Source organism: Quercus lobata, chromosome 9 (assembly GCF_001633185.2).
Source record: "Quercus lobata isolate SW786 chromosome 9, ValleyOak3.0 Primary Assembly, whole genome shotgun sequence".
NCBI classification, from domain to species: Eukaryota; Viridiplantae; Streptophyta; class Magnoliopsida; order Fagales; family Fagaceae; genus Quercus; species Quercus lobata.
Genome location: NC_044912.1, coordinates 50,615,408 through 50,632,405, shown reverse-complemented (window position 1 = coordinate 50,632,405; position 16,998 = coordinate 50,615,408). Strand labels below are relative to the sequence as shown.

Here is a 16,998-nt window from a genome sequence, read left to right as displayed (position 1 = left end):
GAAAATGCCTCACACAATGGTAAAATTATTTACTAATAATTAATTAACTATATGACTCCAGAATAGAATTACAACAATAAAAAGAAATACACGGTAATGCACGTTAAAGTGTCCTTCCTCGCTCATCGCCTCAATTTCTCTCGAACTTAATCTTCCTTATCAAAGGAGCAACTTTAACCATAATGAAAACAACAATCCTATCTTTCAAATTATCAAAGCCTCGAAAGTAAGCTTGTCTCCATGATGTTTTGATAATTAGTGTGCCACAAACTCCCCAAAATCCAACAATATAGCCAGCTACCATGCTAATGTAGAATGATAGCGACCCAAATTCCATTCCATCATTGTTATCTTCTCCATTGCCGCTGCCATTTGGAGTTGTTCTAGGATCAGTTTCATCCCCTAGACACTTCTTGGAAAGCGGAAGTCCGCAAAGCAAAGGGTTGCCTTGATAGATGGAAGGGTCAGTTAAGGTTTGAAGTTGATTCCCAGATGGGATTTTCCCAGACAAGTTGTTGAATGACAAATTCAAGTAACTCAAGAAAGTAAAAAAAGACAGACTTTCAGGAATGGGACCAAAAAGTTGGTTTTTAGAGAGATCAAATGATTCCAAACTTTTTAAGTTCCCTATGTTTTTGGGAATTTTTCCTGTCAGGTGATTCATTGAGAGATTTAGGATATTGAGTTTTAAAAGGTCTGTTATACTATCAGGTATTTCCCCTGATAGATTATTTCCTGAAAGGTCTAAAGAATGGACAAGATAAATTGTGTTTCTATATAGATAGTCTCTTCCTTTATAAAATATTGCAATTTGTTCCAAGAAATTAGCAAATTTACTTTCACCATTTTTACTCAAGTTCCCTAAACATTGAGGGATTCCTCCTGACAAATCATTATGTGCAAGATCAAGGATGTGAAGGCTTGAAAGAAGACATAATTGTTGAGGTATGACTTCATCAAACAAGTTGGATCTTAGGCTTAACCTTGATAGATTTGATAAGCTTTCTCCTATCCATACTGGTATGTTTCCAAAGAATTTGTTCCCTCCAAGATCAAGGCTTACCAATTTTGTGCATTCTCTCAAGAAAGAAGGGAGCTCCCCCTCAAGGTGATTTTGTCCCAATGATAACCACTGTAGTGAACTCAAAAATCGCATTGAACTTGGAAGTTTACCGGATATATTGTTGCGTGATATGTCCAAAAAGTATAATGACTGCATATCATCCCAATGAGGAGGGAGTTCCCCAGACAAGCTATTATTTCTCAAAGCAAGAATTTCCAAGCTCTTAAGTATTCCAATAGAAGGTGGAATTCTACCGGTAATGAAATTTGAAGAGAGGACCAAGTGAAGTAAATTGGGCAATAGTTCACCTATGTTTTCAGGGACAACTCCAGAAAACATATTTTCTTCAAGATATAAAACTGTCATAAATTTGCTATGAAAAAGTGGGACCTGCCCCACGAAATTGTTGAATCTCAAATCCAAGTAATATGTAATAGAATAAGATTGATAGTATGGTACCTGTCCTTGAATTTGGTTCTGGGAAAGGCTCAAATAGCTAAGACTTGAGCTGGAATTCCAAAATCCTTGCGGAAGGGTATCAGAAATGCCAACATCAACGAGGCTAAGAGAGTTGAGCTCATTTTGAGTTTGAAGCCATGCTGGAAATTTGGGACCAATCTTCATGCGATTGAATACAATGTATGTCAAGCTGAAAGGAGGAACCCATTCATGTTTGACATTTAAAACCAATGACCATCTAGTGGAGATACCCAACTCTATAAATGTTAATCGCGTAAGATTTTGGAAATGAGCTTCAGTTAAGACACCTTCCCAAGAATTCCCTCCACCAAGAGCCAACTTTTCCAGCGTTGATAGTTTCCCCATGCTGTTTGGAATGCTTCCGTTCATTTTATTTGCGGTAAGGGCAAGTAATTGTAAGGAAGACATGTTCCCAATAGAATCTGGAATTGAACCCCAAAAGGAACAACTTGAAAGATCTAAGTTTTTCAAGTTCTTGAGTGCTCCCAGTAAGGCAAGTTGCCCCCAAGCAATTTATTACCACTCAAATCCAGCAATTCAAGGCTGTTGTTGGAACATTGAGATAAACCATCTACAAACTGAGTTTATCTCCCCACTTATGCCATTGGCCATCAGTCTAAAAGTTTGCAAGTTGCAAAGGTTGGCAAATGAGCTTGGTATCTCACCAGTAATATTGTTTACAGATAAAACCAATGTGCTCAAGTTGGTCAGATGTCCCAGACTAGCTGGTAACTGACCTTCAAAATTGTTCAGGCTTAGGTCCAGGTAACTCAAATGCGTTAAATTGAGTAGAGAAGGACTTATCTTACCCCCCAAGCACGACTTGCAATTGTAAGTTTCTCTCCAAAGTGGGTTGTAGAGATCAAGCTTGACAACATGTGATGTAGTGTTGTCACATCCAACACCTATCCATTTACAGCAATCTTCACCAACCCATGAAGAGAGGCGATTTGATGGATCTGTGAGACTTTCTTTGAAGTTAAGAAGAGCATTTTTCTCCATCTGTGAGCATCTAAAAGTGAGGTTGCTGGTGCATGAAGTGGGTTTAATAACTCCTAGGAAGGCAGGTCCCAGCACACACAAGAAAAGAACCTGGCAGAGGAGATGAGAATTGGAGATGTAGATGTGGGTTTTAACCATTCTGCTAGTAAAGATACTTGGACCTCAAAGGATCTTACTAGTCTGTTGTCTGTTTTGTGGGGGATTCTTGAGCTGTTATCTCAAATCAATATATAATGTAACCATAGTGATATGAAACGAATATTTTTGAATTGCAACAAGTCTAACGATATTTTCACATTTGAATTGCAATAAGTCTAACGATATTACTTCATGGGGAATTACTGTCAATACTCCGTTAAGCCACATAGAACATAAACTAATGGACATAAATAGAAAGATGAAAAGTAAAACATTGCAAAGTTTAGGGACAAAATTTTTTTTTTGAAAGTGTAGGAACGAACAATGAACTTTTGTAAAAGTTTAGGGATGAAAATGATATTTTACCCATAAATTAATTATTCAATGCACCATACAATTTTTGATAACTATGGACAAGAAACGGGTCAAGTACGGATCGACATTTGCTTGCCCTAAAGGATAACTATTGCACCAAATCCAAACCTCGCCTTTAAAAACGGGAGAGAGAGAGAGAGACTAGAACTAGAGTCAAGAATCTAGTTTATGGCTCAGTGACACTTTTGTTGTTCTTAGTGTAGACTTTGAGTTTTCCTGACTTTTCAAATGTGGCGCCCTTATCATTTCCACCATTTGATTTGCATGAATTAAACAAGACTGAAGCAAACACAAACCATTCAAACTCCAAAAGAAAGACTTCATCCTCCAATTTGCAAACACAATTCACGGCCTAAAAACAACAAAATCGAAAAAGAATGTTGAGACTCTAGAATCTTGATTGTTCTGCATGTTAGGTGATCAGAAGCAAACAACTCAGCTCACAACATTAAAGTCATATTTATTATCAACAACATCATTTGAGGGGAAAAAGAGAGAATTTTATAGGAGAATTGAAATATCTATGAGGGGTTTGCGCAAGTAGATAATTTCTTGATAACATTGCAAAGTTTAGGGACAAATTTTATTTTTTTTTGAAAGTTTAGGGATGAAAATGATATTTTACCCTTAAATTAATTATTCAATGCACCATACAATTTTTGATAACTATGGACAAGAAACGGGTCAAGTACGGATCGACATTTGCTTGCCCTAAAGGATAACTATTGCACCAAATTCAAACCCCGCCTTTAAAAACGGGAGAGAGAGAGAGCAAAGAACTAGAGTCAAGAATCTAGTTTATGGCTCAGTGACACTTTTGTTGTTCTTAGTGTAGACTTTGAGTTTTCCTGACTTTTCAAATGTGGCGCCCTTATCATTTCCACCATTTGATTTGCATGAATTAAACAAGACTGAAGCAAACACAAACCATTCAGACTCCAAAAGAAAGACTTCATCCTCCAATTTGCAAACACAATTCACGGCCTAAAAACAACAAAATCGAAAAAGAATGTTGAGACTCTAGAATCTTGATTGTTCTGCATGTTAGGTGATCAGAAGCAAACAACTCAGCTCACGACATTAAAGTCATGTTTATTATCAACATCATTTGAGGGAAAAAAGAGAGAATTTTATAGGAGAATTGAAATATCTATGAGGGGTTTGCACAAGCAGATAATTTCTTGAAACTCCAATTTCATGTTAATCATGGCTGTCTGGCTGACTTAATATAGTTTGAGGTATAAGCCGATAATTTTAAATGAGAGAGAAATATCACTCAATATTATTGAGTTAATGTTTTATATTATAATTTTTTTCTAACCTTTTAGTCTTTAATATGACTAATTCACTTAATGGTGGCCAAGCGCTTAATAACTCAACTGATTGATACCTATTTCCAATGGAGATATTTACAATTCAAATCTCTTCATCCACAACTATTGAATTTATAAATTTTTTATAAAAAAATACTTAATAGTGATTGTGTTGGATTTCTATTTATTCATAATTTTTTGGAGAAAATATTAAAATCATTACACATTTTTTTCTTGTAATTTTTTTTTTTTTTTATAAAAAACTTACAAATTAATGGGACAATGAATGTAATTAGTGGCTTTTTAAGAAGATAATAAATAAGTATTTAAATATGAAAATTTGTAAGGATAATAAATGAGTATTTTCTAGTATGAATATTTTTTTTTTAAAGTAGAAGAAATGTTTGTAAATAAAAAAAAAATTATTTATTACCCTGGATTTGAGGCCCTAGGCCCTGGTGTTAATTATTGCAGGTAATCAACCTTGTGATAAAGGCCGAAAGGCCCAAAGTAATCAATCATGTTCCATAATCTTTTGTCGTAATTAAAGTGCAAAACACCAATTTCTTGCTTGGTGGCACGAACTGACTTTGTCTCTTAGAATTGACTTTGAAGTTCCCATACCAAAACAACATGATTCCATCAAAAGTTTTCCGTAACGTACAATGTAGAACAAACTTCCCAGTAATTCCCCGCGGCGTAAAATCGTTAGAAATCAATGCGAATGGCACATAAAGAAACATAATTTCAACCTTTGACTCTTACCCTTTCTTTGGTTGGACTTGAGGAAAGAGAAAGGAAAAGAAATGAGTAAGGGAAAAGAAGGAGAAAAAAAAAGAAAACAGTGCTCATCAATGTTTTGAATTTCATTCCAATCTAGCTGGAATGACCAAAATTTTTCGTTTGGGTGTGTAGACCGGTACAACAAACCACCTTGTTCCATATTGTTCAAAATTTCGGTCTGTGCTAGCCTGTAGGCCCTGTACCAACGTTCCAGGCGAAATATATATGTTTCAGTTCTGCTTTAAAAAATTGATTTTTTGTTTTTATCATATCTTCGGTTCTTCTCTCTGAATCTCTTGCAATCTCGTATCTAATTGTCGAGCAACAAATATCCAAGGGAACGAAAAAAGAAAAGCCTTTGTTTGCTTTGTAAATGGAAAGAAAAAATAAATAAATAAATAAATAAAAACACTATATATTTTTAGGTATAAATGAAATCAGGAAGGAGAAAAAAAAGAAAAGCCTTTTTTTGGTTGGTAAAAGGGAAAGGAAAATATATGGGGCCATATAGCGCTATGTGCATATTTGTTATTTCAATCTTCATACTTAATGCAGATATGCAAATTAGGACAGACAAAATAATGTATTTGTCATAATTTTATAATATGTAATGACAATTTTTTTTTGGTTACGAAAAAATGTGTAAGGACATGTGATTGTGTAATTTGAGTTCTACCTATATAATGCAATGTTAGTTCTCTTAAATAAAAGCTTGTGCATAGCCGAGACCACATTTATTAGTATAATTATTGCAGTGTCCATTTAATAGAAAATAAAGAACCAAAAGATTACATGCATATACAAAATCAGTAAAATTATTGTAGTAACCAATTGCACTCATTTTTCAATTGCAATGTAATTTCCCTAAGGACATGTCAGATATATAATGCAGTGAAATTCAACTTCCTTCAAAAAACCTGCCCAGTAATTGACTGTAACATCACAAAATAAAGTCACTGTTCAACTTCCTTCAAAATACCTGCCTAGTAATTTAACTTCCTTCAAAAGATTTGTTGCCTTACACAGCTTGGGCAATTACATATGTCATTGTTTAATAATACCTCAAAATATTTTGTTGCCTTAATAGTTTGGGCAACAAAATAATAAAATACATGTATAAGTAATTGACAATAACATCACAAAATAATAGTTGCCTTAAGAGTTTAGGCAATTACATAACAAACTACATGCCTAAGTAATTGACAATAGTTCAGAAACAAATATAAACAAAAAGTCATAAAAACATCTCTGAAGTTATGTTGCTAGAATTAACTAAGTTCTGCTGCTTTGTTGACTACCATTAGCTCCTACTCTATATCTCTTCAAGTTCCCCCCAACATAGGCAACCTAAATGTGAAAAATTACATGGCCATTAGACCCTCTTTCCAAAAAAGAAGTTTGTATAAGTAATAAATATATTATGGGTCTGTTTGGGATTCGCTTATTTTGCTGAAACTAAAAACTTTTTATTAAAAGTACTGTAGATAAAAGTAAAAGTTAGCTGAAATAGTACAGTGGGACCCATGAATATTACCAAAAAGTGCAGTGGGATTCATAAATAGTAGCAAAAATAAGTTGAATAGTAAAATAAGTTGGCTTTTTAATTTTTGCTAAACACACACTATATATAACACACATACATTGCTTTTTGGCTGCTAAATGTACTGTCTACTTGCACTCTGAATCCCATGAAGTGCTTCTTAGAGTTGGAAGCCTACATGTAAAGAACATTAGCATTGTACACAATTTACTGAATTAATGATCTAATTGAAATGAATTCAAGTCCCTTCTTTTTGCCACTAGTTGTTGACTTGCTATTACCCTTGTCATTTGCTGCCTTGCCTTTGCCTTGATCAATTGCCACTATTGGTGGTTTTTAATTGCTCTAGCAGGTCCTTCTTTTATGCCCCAATTGATGACAATTTGTATATCTTAAACTTGTTTGATTCCTCTTCATCCTATAAGGGTTATGTACATCATCTTTATCATTTCTTCTTCTATTAATCTTAGGCTTCCCTGGCTAAATTTTGTGTATTGGAGGAAGTATTGCATCTCCATCTGCGTCTGACCACAAATCAGGACCATTGCATGGCTAAATGTGATGTGAATATAAAGCAATATATGTATCCGTCTTATAAAAGTCATGAACATAATCCTCAGCTCGTTCTTTCCTGAAAGCTATTATGCTCACAGCATGCTTACAAGGGATCCCAGTCAAATCCGACCTATTGAAAGCACATGAATGTTTCTCCATATCAACCACAAACTGCTTCCCATAAGTATTCACCTCCCACTTTGCCCCACCTAACCAAATAGATGTGCAATCAATGCTAGCCTCTTTATATTTCTCCAATTTTTGTTGGATCTTTTGACAAATAGGGTCTAAATACTTAGTCATCGAATTCATTCTTTCAGATCCTAATCATGAGATATCTTCTAATGGTTTCAAGGAAAGTGACCAATGGCTTTTTTCTTGCACCCATGATTTTAGAATTAAAAATCTCACAAGGGTTATTCAATAGCATATCACACCTTGGATAATAGGGGAAAGCATGCCTAGCCCACTAGTGGGTTGACTTACTCCTTAGCTTATAATGTGCATCCTTGCTCTCTATTTCCATCTGCTTCCTAAAACTTTCAAATGATGGCTTAGCTGCCCCCCACATCAAGTCCTTTAACTCTTTTCCTTGATGGTTCTTCTTGAAGTAAGCGAACAAATGCCTCACACAAAATCTATGGTATGCGTCTGGCACCACGTCAACTAAAGTAGGAAGTAACCCTTTCTATTGGTCTAAAATAAAGCACCATCCATGGATTCCTCTAGGCCTTATACCACCTATTAAATTCTCCAAAAACCATGTCCAAGTCTCCTTATTCTTTGCCTCAGTAACAACATAAGTAATTGGGTATATACCATCATTTCCATCTATACCCATAGCTGCTAGAAATTAGCTAGCAACTGTATCCTTCAAATGACAAGAATCCAAGCTTATCAATGGCCTACAATCACCAACAAATCCCTCTTTACATGCAACTAAGCACACATAGACCCTCTTGAAATTATGACCAGGAATAGCAACTGTGACTCTAACTGTGGTACCTAGGTTAGACCTCATCAACTCCGTACAGTAGCGTGTTACCATGGTGTATTTCTTACCGAAGTCCCCTCTTGCCATGGCTTTAGCAATATCTCTAGCTCTATATGCTTTCGACAAGGCAAGCTATACTTGTGCATCCCTCACCACTATAGCTACCAAATCTTTAGCTTGGTAATCAATATTAGCCTGAAATTGGTCAACATACTTTTCTGCCACCCAATTTGCAGAAACCTGTTTGCTATAGAAAGACCTACTACATGTATAAGTATCATATAAGGCACTAATCTGGAAGTTTGCATCGTTATCAATACCTGCAGACACCTTCCAAGGACAACCTTCAACACATTTATACCTCACCCTAGACTTCTCATTTTTTGAAAACTTGGTGCCATATCCATGCTTTAACTTGTAAGCTTGTGCAAACTCAAATACATAGAAATCTGATTGTTTCTCGGGAAAAAAATTGAGATCTAGAGAGAGATAGAAGGGAGACTTACGAGGTGGTGGAGGTGGGAAGCGTGGGAGTGAGAAGTGATGAAAAAAGAGAGAGGGAGGAAAAGAGAAAGAGAGAGAAGAAAGGCGAAGGCTAATAGTCTGAACCTCAACACATTCATGATTTGGTGTCCATGAAAGTTCGCCATTTTCGCAAAGCTTTTTTTGCTTTGCTTTTGCTTTGATGTGTAGATTTTTGATAATTGACTGTGTGGAAAGTGTGAAGTGTGATTTGGAATTGTGATTGGGATTTTTAAGCGTTTGCTATTGCTCTCTCACTTTGAGTTTGATGATGAGTGTCCCATCGTATCTCTGAGAGAGAGAGAAGAGAGAGAGAGAGAGAGAGAGAGAGAGAGAGAGAGAGAGAGAGAAGAGAGAGAGAGAGAGAGAGAGAGAGAGAGAGAGAGATTATTATTATTAATTTAGATACTCGGTTACACTAATTTTTTTTTATATATAAGAAAGCAAAATGGTTTGTTTATTTATATGTGCTAACTGGTGGGAGAGAGAGATTATTATTATTAATTTAGATACTCGGTTACACTAATTTTTTTTTTATATATAAGAAAGCAAAATGGTTTGTTTATTTATATGTGCTAACTGGTGGGTGTGACTATAACACGGGATTGGGGGTGATGATTTTTTTTTTTTACTTTTATAATTACGAAGAATTTAATTAGTATTAGGTTACAATGATTGCTCTTTATTTATTATCATATTAAAATATTGATTGATTTTTGACATTGGACAAAGATATTTACAAGTGATTTTATTAGTTTGTACACACTTTTGGTATTTCTAACTAAAACTCTCTTAAAAAAATAAAAAACTAAAACGTCCCGAATTCAAATTATCACTAGAATCACGTCTGTTTATTTTTTAAGGGAAAAATTAATCAGTACCTTAAGAATATTGGTTTATAATTTTTTTTTTAATGGAAAAAGAAAAAAAATTGACTTTTTTGAGGTTTTATTATATAAGTAATGCTAAAAATACAAATTTTTTTACCAAAAATTTTACAAACTGCTGATGTAATGAGTAATTATTGGTAAATGAAAAAATAATATTAATGGTGGGTCTAGATGAAAACTAATAAAAAACTGGACACAGCAACAGTTTATAAAAATATTATAAAAAAATATTATAAAATAGTTTGTGGCAGTAACATTAATCTTATTATATTTCTAATATCAAAAATTTTCTAAAATTGTTTATTACTAAACGTACTAATAAGCTGATTATTTTTTCTTTATTCTTAAATAGAATGATTTTTGGTTTTTAAGGTGATTGACAAATCACGTGGAGGAAGGACTGGAGAGAGACCTAGCCAAACTAAAAGATGTATAATTATAAAGTGAAGCTTGTGTGTCATTGTCAAGGATTTTGTAGCTGTAGCCTCGTAGGCGAGCACTACAAGATTAAAAAAATGTCTTTCTTTGTTATGTTATATCATCCAATATAATTTTTTTATTAGATTAGTATTTTAAATTTTATTAATTATATATTTTCTTTGTTTTTTTATTCACGTCGAATTTTTTGTATATATGTTTTGCATACAGTTAAAAATATTTAATGATGAGATGAGAAGATAATTATTGGTCTCTAATTATTCTTTGATATTTTGCAAGCAATAATAATATAACAAGAGTACAAGGCAATATAGTTAGAGACTTGGATCCTTAATTTACAATGAAAATTTTTTAAGTAATCCCAGAAGGGCTGGAACTTGGAAAAATGACGCTTTCTCTATTCATAATTATTGTGGATTTCACCAAGAATTTTATAAATAGATCTCATAATGAATGTAAAAAGAAGAAGCAACATTTTCCACGTAGAGTATGTAAAAATTACTCTTGACAATATACTCTTTGATAAAAAAAAATTATGCTATACAATATATATAACTTGAACCTAATCCAAATTTTTTTTTTTTTTTTTTTTTAATCTTGAAACGAAACCCATAAATTCTGTAATTGGGCCTGTCATGTATTGGATTTGATACTATATTTGCTCTTTCAGTTCCAGAAAGAATTTTTCATTGAGCTTCTCATTTGGCTTGATAAAGAATTTCATAAAATAATACTGTAATAATAATTGAATACAAAATTGTTAATTGTATGTCGGCAATACAAATAATGTCAACCATAGCGGCTGTGTTATTGCCTTATTGGTTACAGCTATATATACTCTATCATCATTATGTCAAACAATTTTTGAAAATTTTGTTCATCCCCCGTTGAAGAAAAAAAAGTCAAGATTTTGTTCATAATAGTTGATCTTCCCCTAACCCAATAATAAGAAAATATGTACGGTTTTTTTACATCCAAAATTGATTCATCATTGATTGAATCCATGACTTTAACATAACTTTTGATTAGGATGGCTAATCAAGTTTAACGATAGATTAATATCGACCAATCTGAAATCAAACCAATTCTTAATTCTTAATTCTTAATTCTTAATTTTAAGGTTTTATTCTTTCTCAAAAAAAAAACAAAAACAAAAAAAAAAAACAAAAAGTTAAGGTTTTGTTAATTTGGATTTAATTAAGTCCTCAAAAAAAAAAATTCCACTTCTAAGGATTTTCTCTTAATCAAATGATGGACTTAAGTCAAATACTTGGTATTTGACTAAGTTCTGACTTAATTTTATATTTGGGTGAGATAATTTATTTAATCTTTAGGAAGAGTCAAGAACAATGTTTATTTGGAAATTCCTTTGATCTGATCTACAGACCCTCTCACTAATCCTAACAACCATGCATGGATCCCGGGGTCAAGCCCAACCTGAAAACGAAACTCATTTGGAAACCCCATATGCCCCACAGCCAACCAGACACGGGCCAGAAAAACAACCCAAAAAGTAAGACCTTGAATCCAAAGGCCACTGTCTTAGGTCATGCTGCTAACACAAGACCCTCCTTTTATTGGAGTAGCCTTGAATTCTCTAGTTTCTAGTTGCCCTAGGCCATGCATGGTTATCAAAGCCTTGTTATGGGCCATGCTCACCTTCTCCACAACCCAGACTTGCTATTCCATTGGACCACTGACTTAGTGCATTCTCATTTGGGATTCCAAAAAAGTTTTATTTTACACCCTCAAAACCAACTTTATCTATTATTCCAACTCACTTTACAATACACTCTATATTCCGGTTTTTATTTTAACATACAAAACATTAAAATAATATAACTACACAATAAAATAATATAAAAATAAAATAATATTCTCAAACTTCCTCTCACTAAATTTTGGTCTCTCTTCCTATCTCTCTCTCAGCCACCCACTGCCACCACTCGCAACCACCGCCGATCTACCAAATCGCACCACCCACCACCACTGCCGAGCAATTCAAACTCAATACCAATACCCAGTACCCAAACAAAAGCCAATACCCAAACCCAAACTTAAACTCAAACTCAAAATTAGGGGTGTCAAATGGGTGGGTTTGGGGTGGACATAATTGGGTTGGGTATATAAAACCCATTTACCCATTAAAACCCATTTAACTAAATCATTTTTAACCCAAATCCAACCCAACCCAATTATTATGGGTAAACCCCAACCCACCCAATTATCAAAATTACCAAAATACCATTAAAGTTAAAACCTCAACTCACCCAATCTGTTTGAATTCCGAGAAACTTTCGTTTCATTCATTTTCCCTCTCTAACTTTCTCGAGAAAATTCCAATCTCTTCGATCAATTTCTTGGCCTCCTCAGGATCACTACTTTCTCATTCAATCTCATACAGTGTCCCAAACTCGAAACCAGAGAGTATAAAAACCATTTTTTTTATTCCCAACGTCTCTTTTATCTCTAAAATCTCTTCCATCTTCCCTTTCCTTTCCCTTTCTCTTTGATCTTGGTCTCTCTCGCTACTCAGACACTTTCTCTCCTCTTTCTGACTCTCCATCTCTCTTTGATCTTGGTCTCGCTCCGCCAAATGCTGAGACGGTGGCGTAACAAGGCATGGCTATGTTCTGCGTAGGCACCAATTGTAGGAATTTGTGGGTTTTGGTGGTCTGGTTTCAGTGGGTTTCTAGACTTCTAGTCCAAGCCGAAGAGGTGGTCTGGTTTCAGTGGGTTTCTTCTTTCACTGCAAGTGGAAAACCTTGAGATTTTGGGTTTGGGTCTGAGCAAAAATCAAAAGAAATGAAGTTTTGGTATGAGTAAAATCAAAAGAAATGAAGTTTGGGTTAGAGGAAAACCTTGAGATTTTGGGTTTGGGTCTGAGCAAAATTCAAAAGAAATGAAGATGGTTGGTGATGAGATCGACGAGAACACGTTACAGTGACGAGGCCATAGTAATGACGAGGATATCCCCTGATGACGAACAAACCGTCAACGACGAAGAAAGGAAAGTCATTCAATGGTGCCAGTAAATAACCTGGGCGGTTACGAAACCAGAAGAGCAGACCGTTGGGGACTAATAAAAGCCCCATAATTGGGCTTGAGGCGTTATGAAAGAAGAGCATTTACACCCCAACGGCTAGCAGTCAGGCTCACAGGTATAAAACTCTCACATTTCGCAGCATAAGGTACGATACTACTATTCTGAAAAGATACTCCTTACTGCTAGTTCTATAAACATCTTGATTGCTCTAACTTTGGCATCGGAGACGTTGTGGCAGGCACCACACCGGTGACCATCCTTCTTGAAGAGAACCAGACGCTAACGGGGAGTTCCATCTGCCTTCTGAGACTGACGAGTTGCACCTCATCAGTTTGGCACCGTCTGTGGGGACGATATTTTCAGATTCATATCTGAGAGCGTAGTTCCCATCAACCCTCTACGTTCAGATGGAATCCAACCCAGACTCAGCAGCCTTGGCCCAGCAAGTCCAAGCCCTTGCAGCTACTATTGAAGAACTCACCAAACAGAACCAGGAAATGAAGCTGCGGCTCCAGCAGGTTCAACAAGCTCAACAGGAAGAGAACCGGTCCAAAGATAACTTGGAGGAAGACGGGGATAGTCAACGGAGAGAGACTTCCCGAAGACCAGCTACTCTCGACGAACAGAACTCGGATCTTCTTCGAGAAATAAGGAAAGAGATGGACGAACTAAGGAGTGCCATCAAAGAAAAGACGGACCGAAGCGTAGATAAAATGATAAGGGCTACGGATTCGCCATTCACCGCGGCGGTACTTGAATGCCCCGTGCCGTCTAAGTTTCGCTTGCCTCAATTGGAGCCATTCGACGGACTCAAGGACCCACAGGACCATCTTAATACCTTTAAGACGACTCTGGGTCTTCAGCAACCACCTGACGAGATATTGTGTCATTCCTTCCCGACGACTCTCAAAGGGGCTGCAAGAGAATGGTTTACTAAGCTGCCAAATTCGTCCATAGACAATTTCAATCAGCTGAGTAGTGCCTTCTTGCGCCACTTCATAGGGGGACAACGCCCAAGGAGGCCAGTAGATTACTTACTCACCATAAGACAGGGAGAGAAGGAGACCCTGAGGTCATATGTCAAGCGATTCACCCGGGAAACTCTGGAGGTAGACGAAGCTGATGACAAGGTACAGCTGACGACCTTCAAAGCAGTCTTGAAATCCAGAGACCTCGTGGCTTCTCTTGCAAAAAACCCCCCGAAGACGATGGCGGAGATGCTCCTGAAGGCGCAAAAGTACATGAACGCGGAAGATGCTCTAGCTGCCATAAAAGATACCGAGAGGCCAGGAGACAAGTCCAAGCGGGATGACGACCGAAGGGGGCAAAAGAGAGACAGATCAGAACGTCGGAACAATGACGGGAATAGAAGGAAGGACGACAGAAATCCTCGGACGGTAAAATTTACTCCTTTGGTTATGCCTGTTGACAAGATTTTCACGCAGATCAAGGACGAGCATTACCTCAAATGGCCCAGGCCATTACACTCATCCCCCAACGCACGTGACAAGAACAAATATTGCCGGTTCCATAGAGACCACGGCCATAACACAGAAGATTGCAGAGACCTGAAGGAGCAAATAGAGGAATTAATACGGAAAGGAAAATTACAGAAGTATGTAAAGAAAGGAGAATATAGCAAGTTCAGAGACGACAACAGGACCCAGCATGAATCTTCCACTCGAGAGGACGACTACCCGTCCCAGCCCCTACGCAAGGTGATCGGGGAGATAAGCACGATCACAGGAGGGCCTTTTTCAGGAGGATCATTTAGATCACTCAAAAAAGCATATCATAGACAGGTGAATAGCGTCCACACCATGCCTCCGTCCAAGCATCGACGAACACACCAAGACATGTCCTTTAGCGAAGGAGACGCCAGGGGAGTAAAGCAGCCCCACAACGATCTCCTGGTCATAGTGCTGAATATAGAAGGATTCAATACCAGAAGGATCCTTGTTGATAACGGGAGCTCAGCGGATATCATCTACCTCCCAGCCTACCAGCAGCTGAGATTAGATCCAAAAAGGCTTCGACCTTTTGATTCTCCACTCGTCAGCTTCAGTGGAGACAGGGTCTACCCCAGGGGTATAGTGACTCTGACGGTGACAGCAGGGACCTACCCGTCACAGTTGACCAAACAGGTGGACTTCCTGGTGGTAGACTGCCCCTCATCCTATAATGTCATTATTGGGAGGTCCACCCTCAACAAGTGGAAGGCGGCGACGTCAACCTACTGTTTGAAGGTGAAATTCCCAACAGACGACGGCGTGGGCGAAGTAAAGGGTGATCAAGTCCTGGCAAGGGAATGTTATCAAGCCGTACTGGCAGGAAAGGAGAACCACACGTGGACGATTGAAGAAAAAGAGGAGGACGGGATGGAGACCTTGGAAACAGTGGAATTGGTGGAAGGAAATGCAGACAAAGACGACCAAGATAGGGACGACGTTAAGCCCCGAGATGAGAACAAGACTCATAAAGTTCCTCAAAGGGAATCTAGATGTCTTTGCCTGGAGTCACGAGGACATGCCAGGCATATCTCCAGAAGTCATCCAGCATAGGCTGAATGTGGATCCCAGCAGGAAGCCCGTTCAACAACGACGAAGAACATTCGCCCCAGATCGAGATCAGGCAGTGACGGAGGAAGTAACCAAACTATTGACGGCAGGGTTCATCCGGGAGGTATATTATCCAGAATGGCTCGCTAATGTCGTCCTGGTAAAAAAATCGAATGGAAAGTGGAGAATGTGTGTAGACTTCACCGACCTGAACAAAGCATGCCCAAAGGACAGCTTCCCTCTACCAAGGATAGACCAGCTCGTGGACTCCACCGCCGGACATAAGTTGCTGGCGTTCATGGACGCCTTCTCAGGGTACAACCAGATACAGATGGCTGAAGAAGACCAGGAGAAGACCGCCTTCATCACAAGCCAAGGACTCTACTGTTATAAAGTAATGCCCTTTGGGCTGAAAAATGCTGGAGCTACATATCAGAGAATGGTAAACAGAATGTTCAGCCAACAGATTGGCAGAAACATGGAGGTGTATGTAGACGACATGCTCGTCAAGAGTAAGGGAGAGCTCACACATCTGGACGACTTGGAGGAAACTTTTGCAACCCTCAAGAAACACCAGATGAAATTGAATCCAAGCAAATGTGTTTTTGGGGTGGCCTCGGGGAAGTTCTTGGGATTCATGGTGTCCCAAAGAGGGATAGAAGCAAATCCAGAAAAAGTACGAGCAATCATTGACATGGCCTCCCCCAAAACCGTCAAGGATGTTCAAAAACTCACAGACATAATAGCAGCTCTAAACAGGTTCGTCTCTAGGGCCACAGACAAATGCCTGCCTTTCTTTAAGACATTGAAGCAGGCCTTTGCTTGGACCGACGAGTGCGAAGCAGCATTCCAAGAGCTAAAGCAATACTTGAGCAGTCCGCCTCTCCTAAGCCTGTCCAAAGAAGGAGAAAACTTATACCTGTACCTGGCGGTGTCAGCCTCGGCAGTAAGTGCAGCTTTGATTAGAGAAGAGGACAAAAAGCAACTCCCGGTTTACTACGTCAGCCAAGCTTTCCAAGGGGCTGAGTCCAGATACCCAAGGATCGAAAAGATCGCGTTTGCACTAATAGTGGCCTCGCGCAAGCTCAGGCAATATTTCCAGTCAAATCCTATTCTTGTAATGACGGACCAACCAATCAAGAAGTCAATGAGCAAGCCAGAAGCAGCAGGGAGAATGGTCCAGTGGGCAATTGAACTGAGTCAATTTGACATTGAGTACCATCCAAGAACAGCAATCAAGGCACAAGCTCTGGCGGACTTCATCGCAGAATTCACATTCCCTGACGAAAACAGGATTACCG

General features: G+C 37.7%; 1 protein-coding gene across 1 annotated transcript; it reads right to left on the bottom strand.

Moving 5' to 3' along the window:
* Positions 1–130: 130 nt before the first annotated feature.
* On the bottom strand, positions 131–1,888 carry LOC115961952 (receptor-like protein EIX2). Its single transcript, XM_031080837.1, has one exon. It carries the CDS (start codon positions 1,886–1,888, stop codon positions 131–133), a length of 1,758 nt encoding a protein of 585 aa, XP_030936697.1.
* Positions 1,889–16,998: the final 15,110 nt, after the last annotated feature.

Coding starts and splice junctions, on each gene's coding strand:
- LOC115961952 (XM_031080837.1), bottom strand. CDS start 1,888: ATGGGGAAACTATCAACGCTGGAAAAGTTGGCTCTTGGTGGAGGGAAT.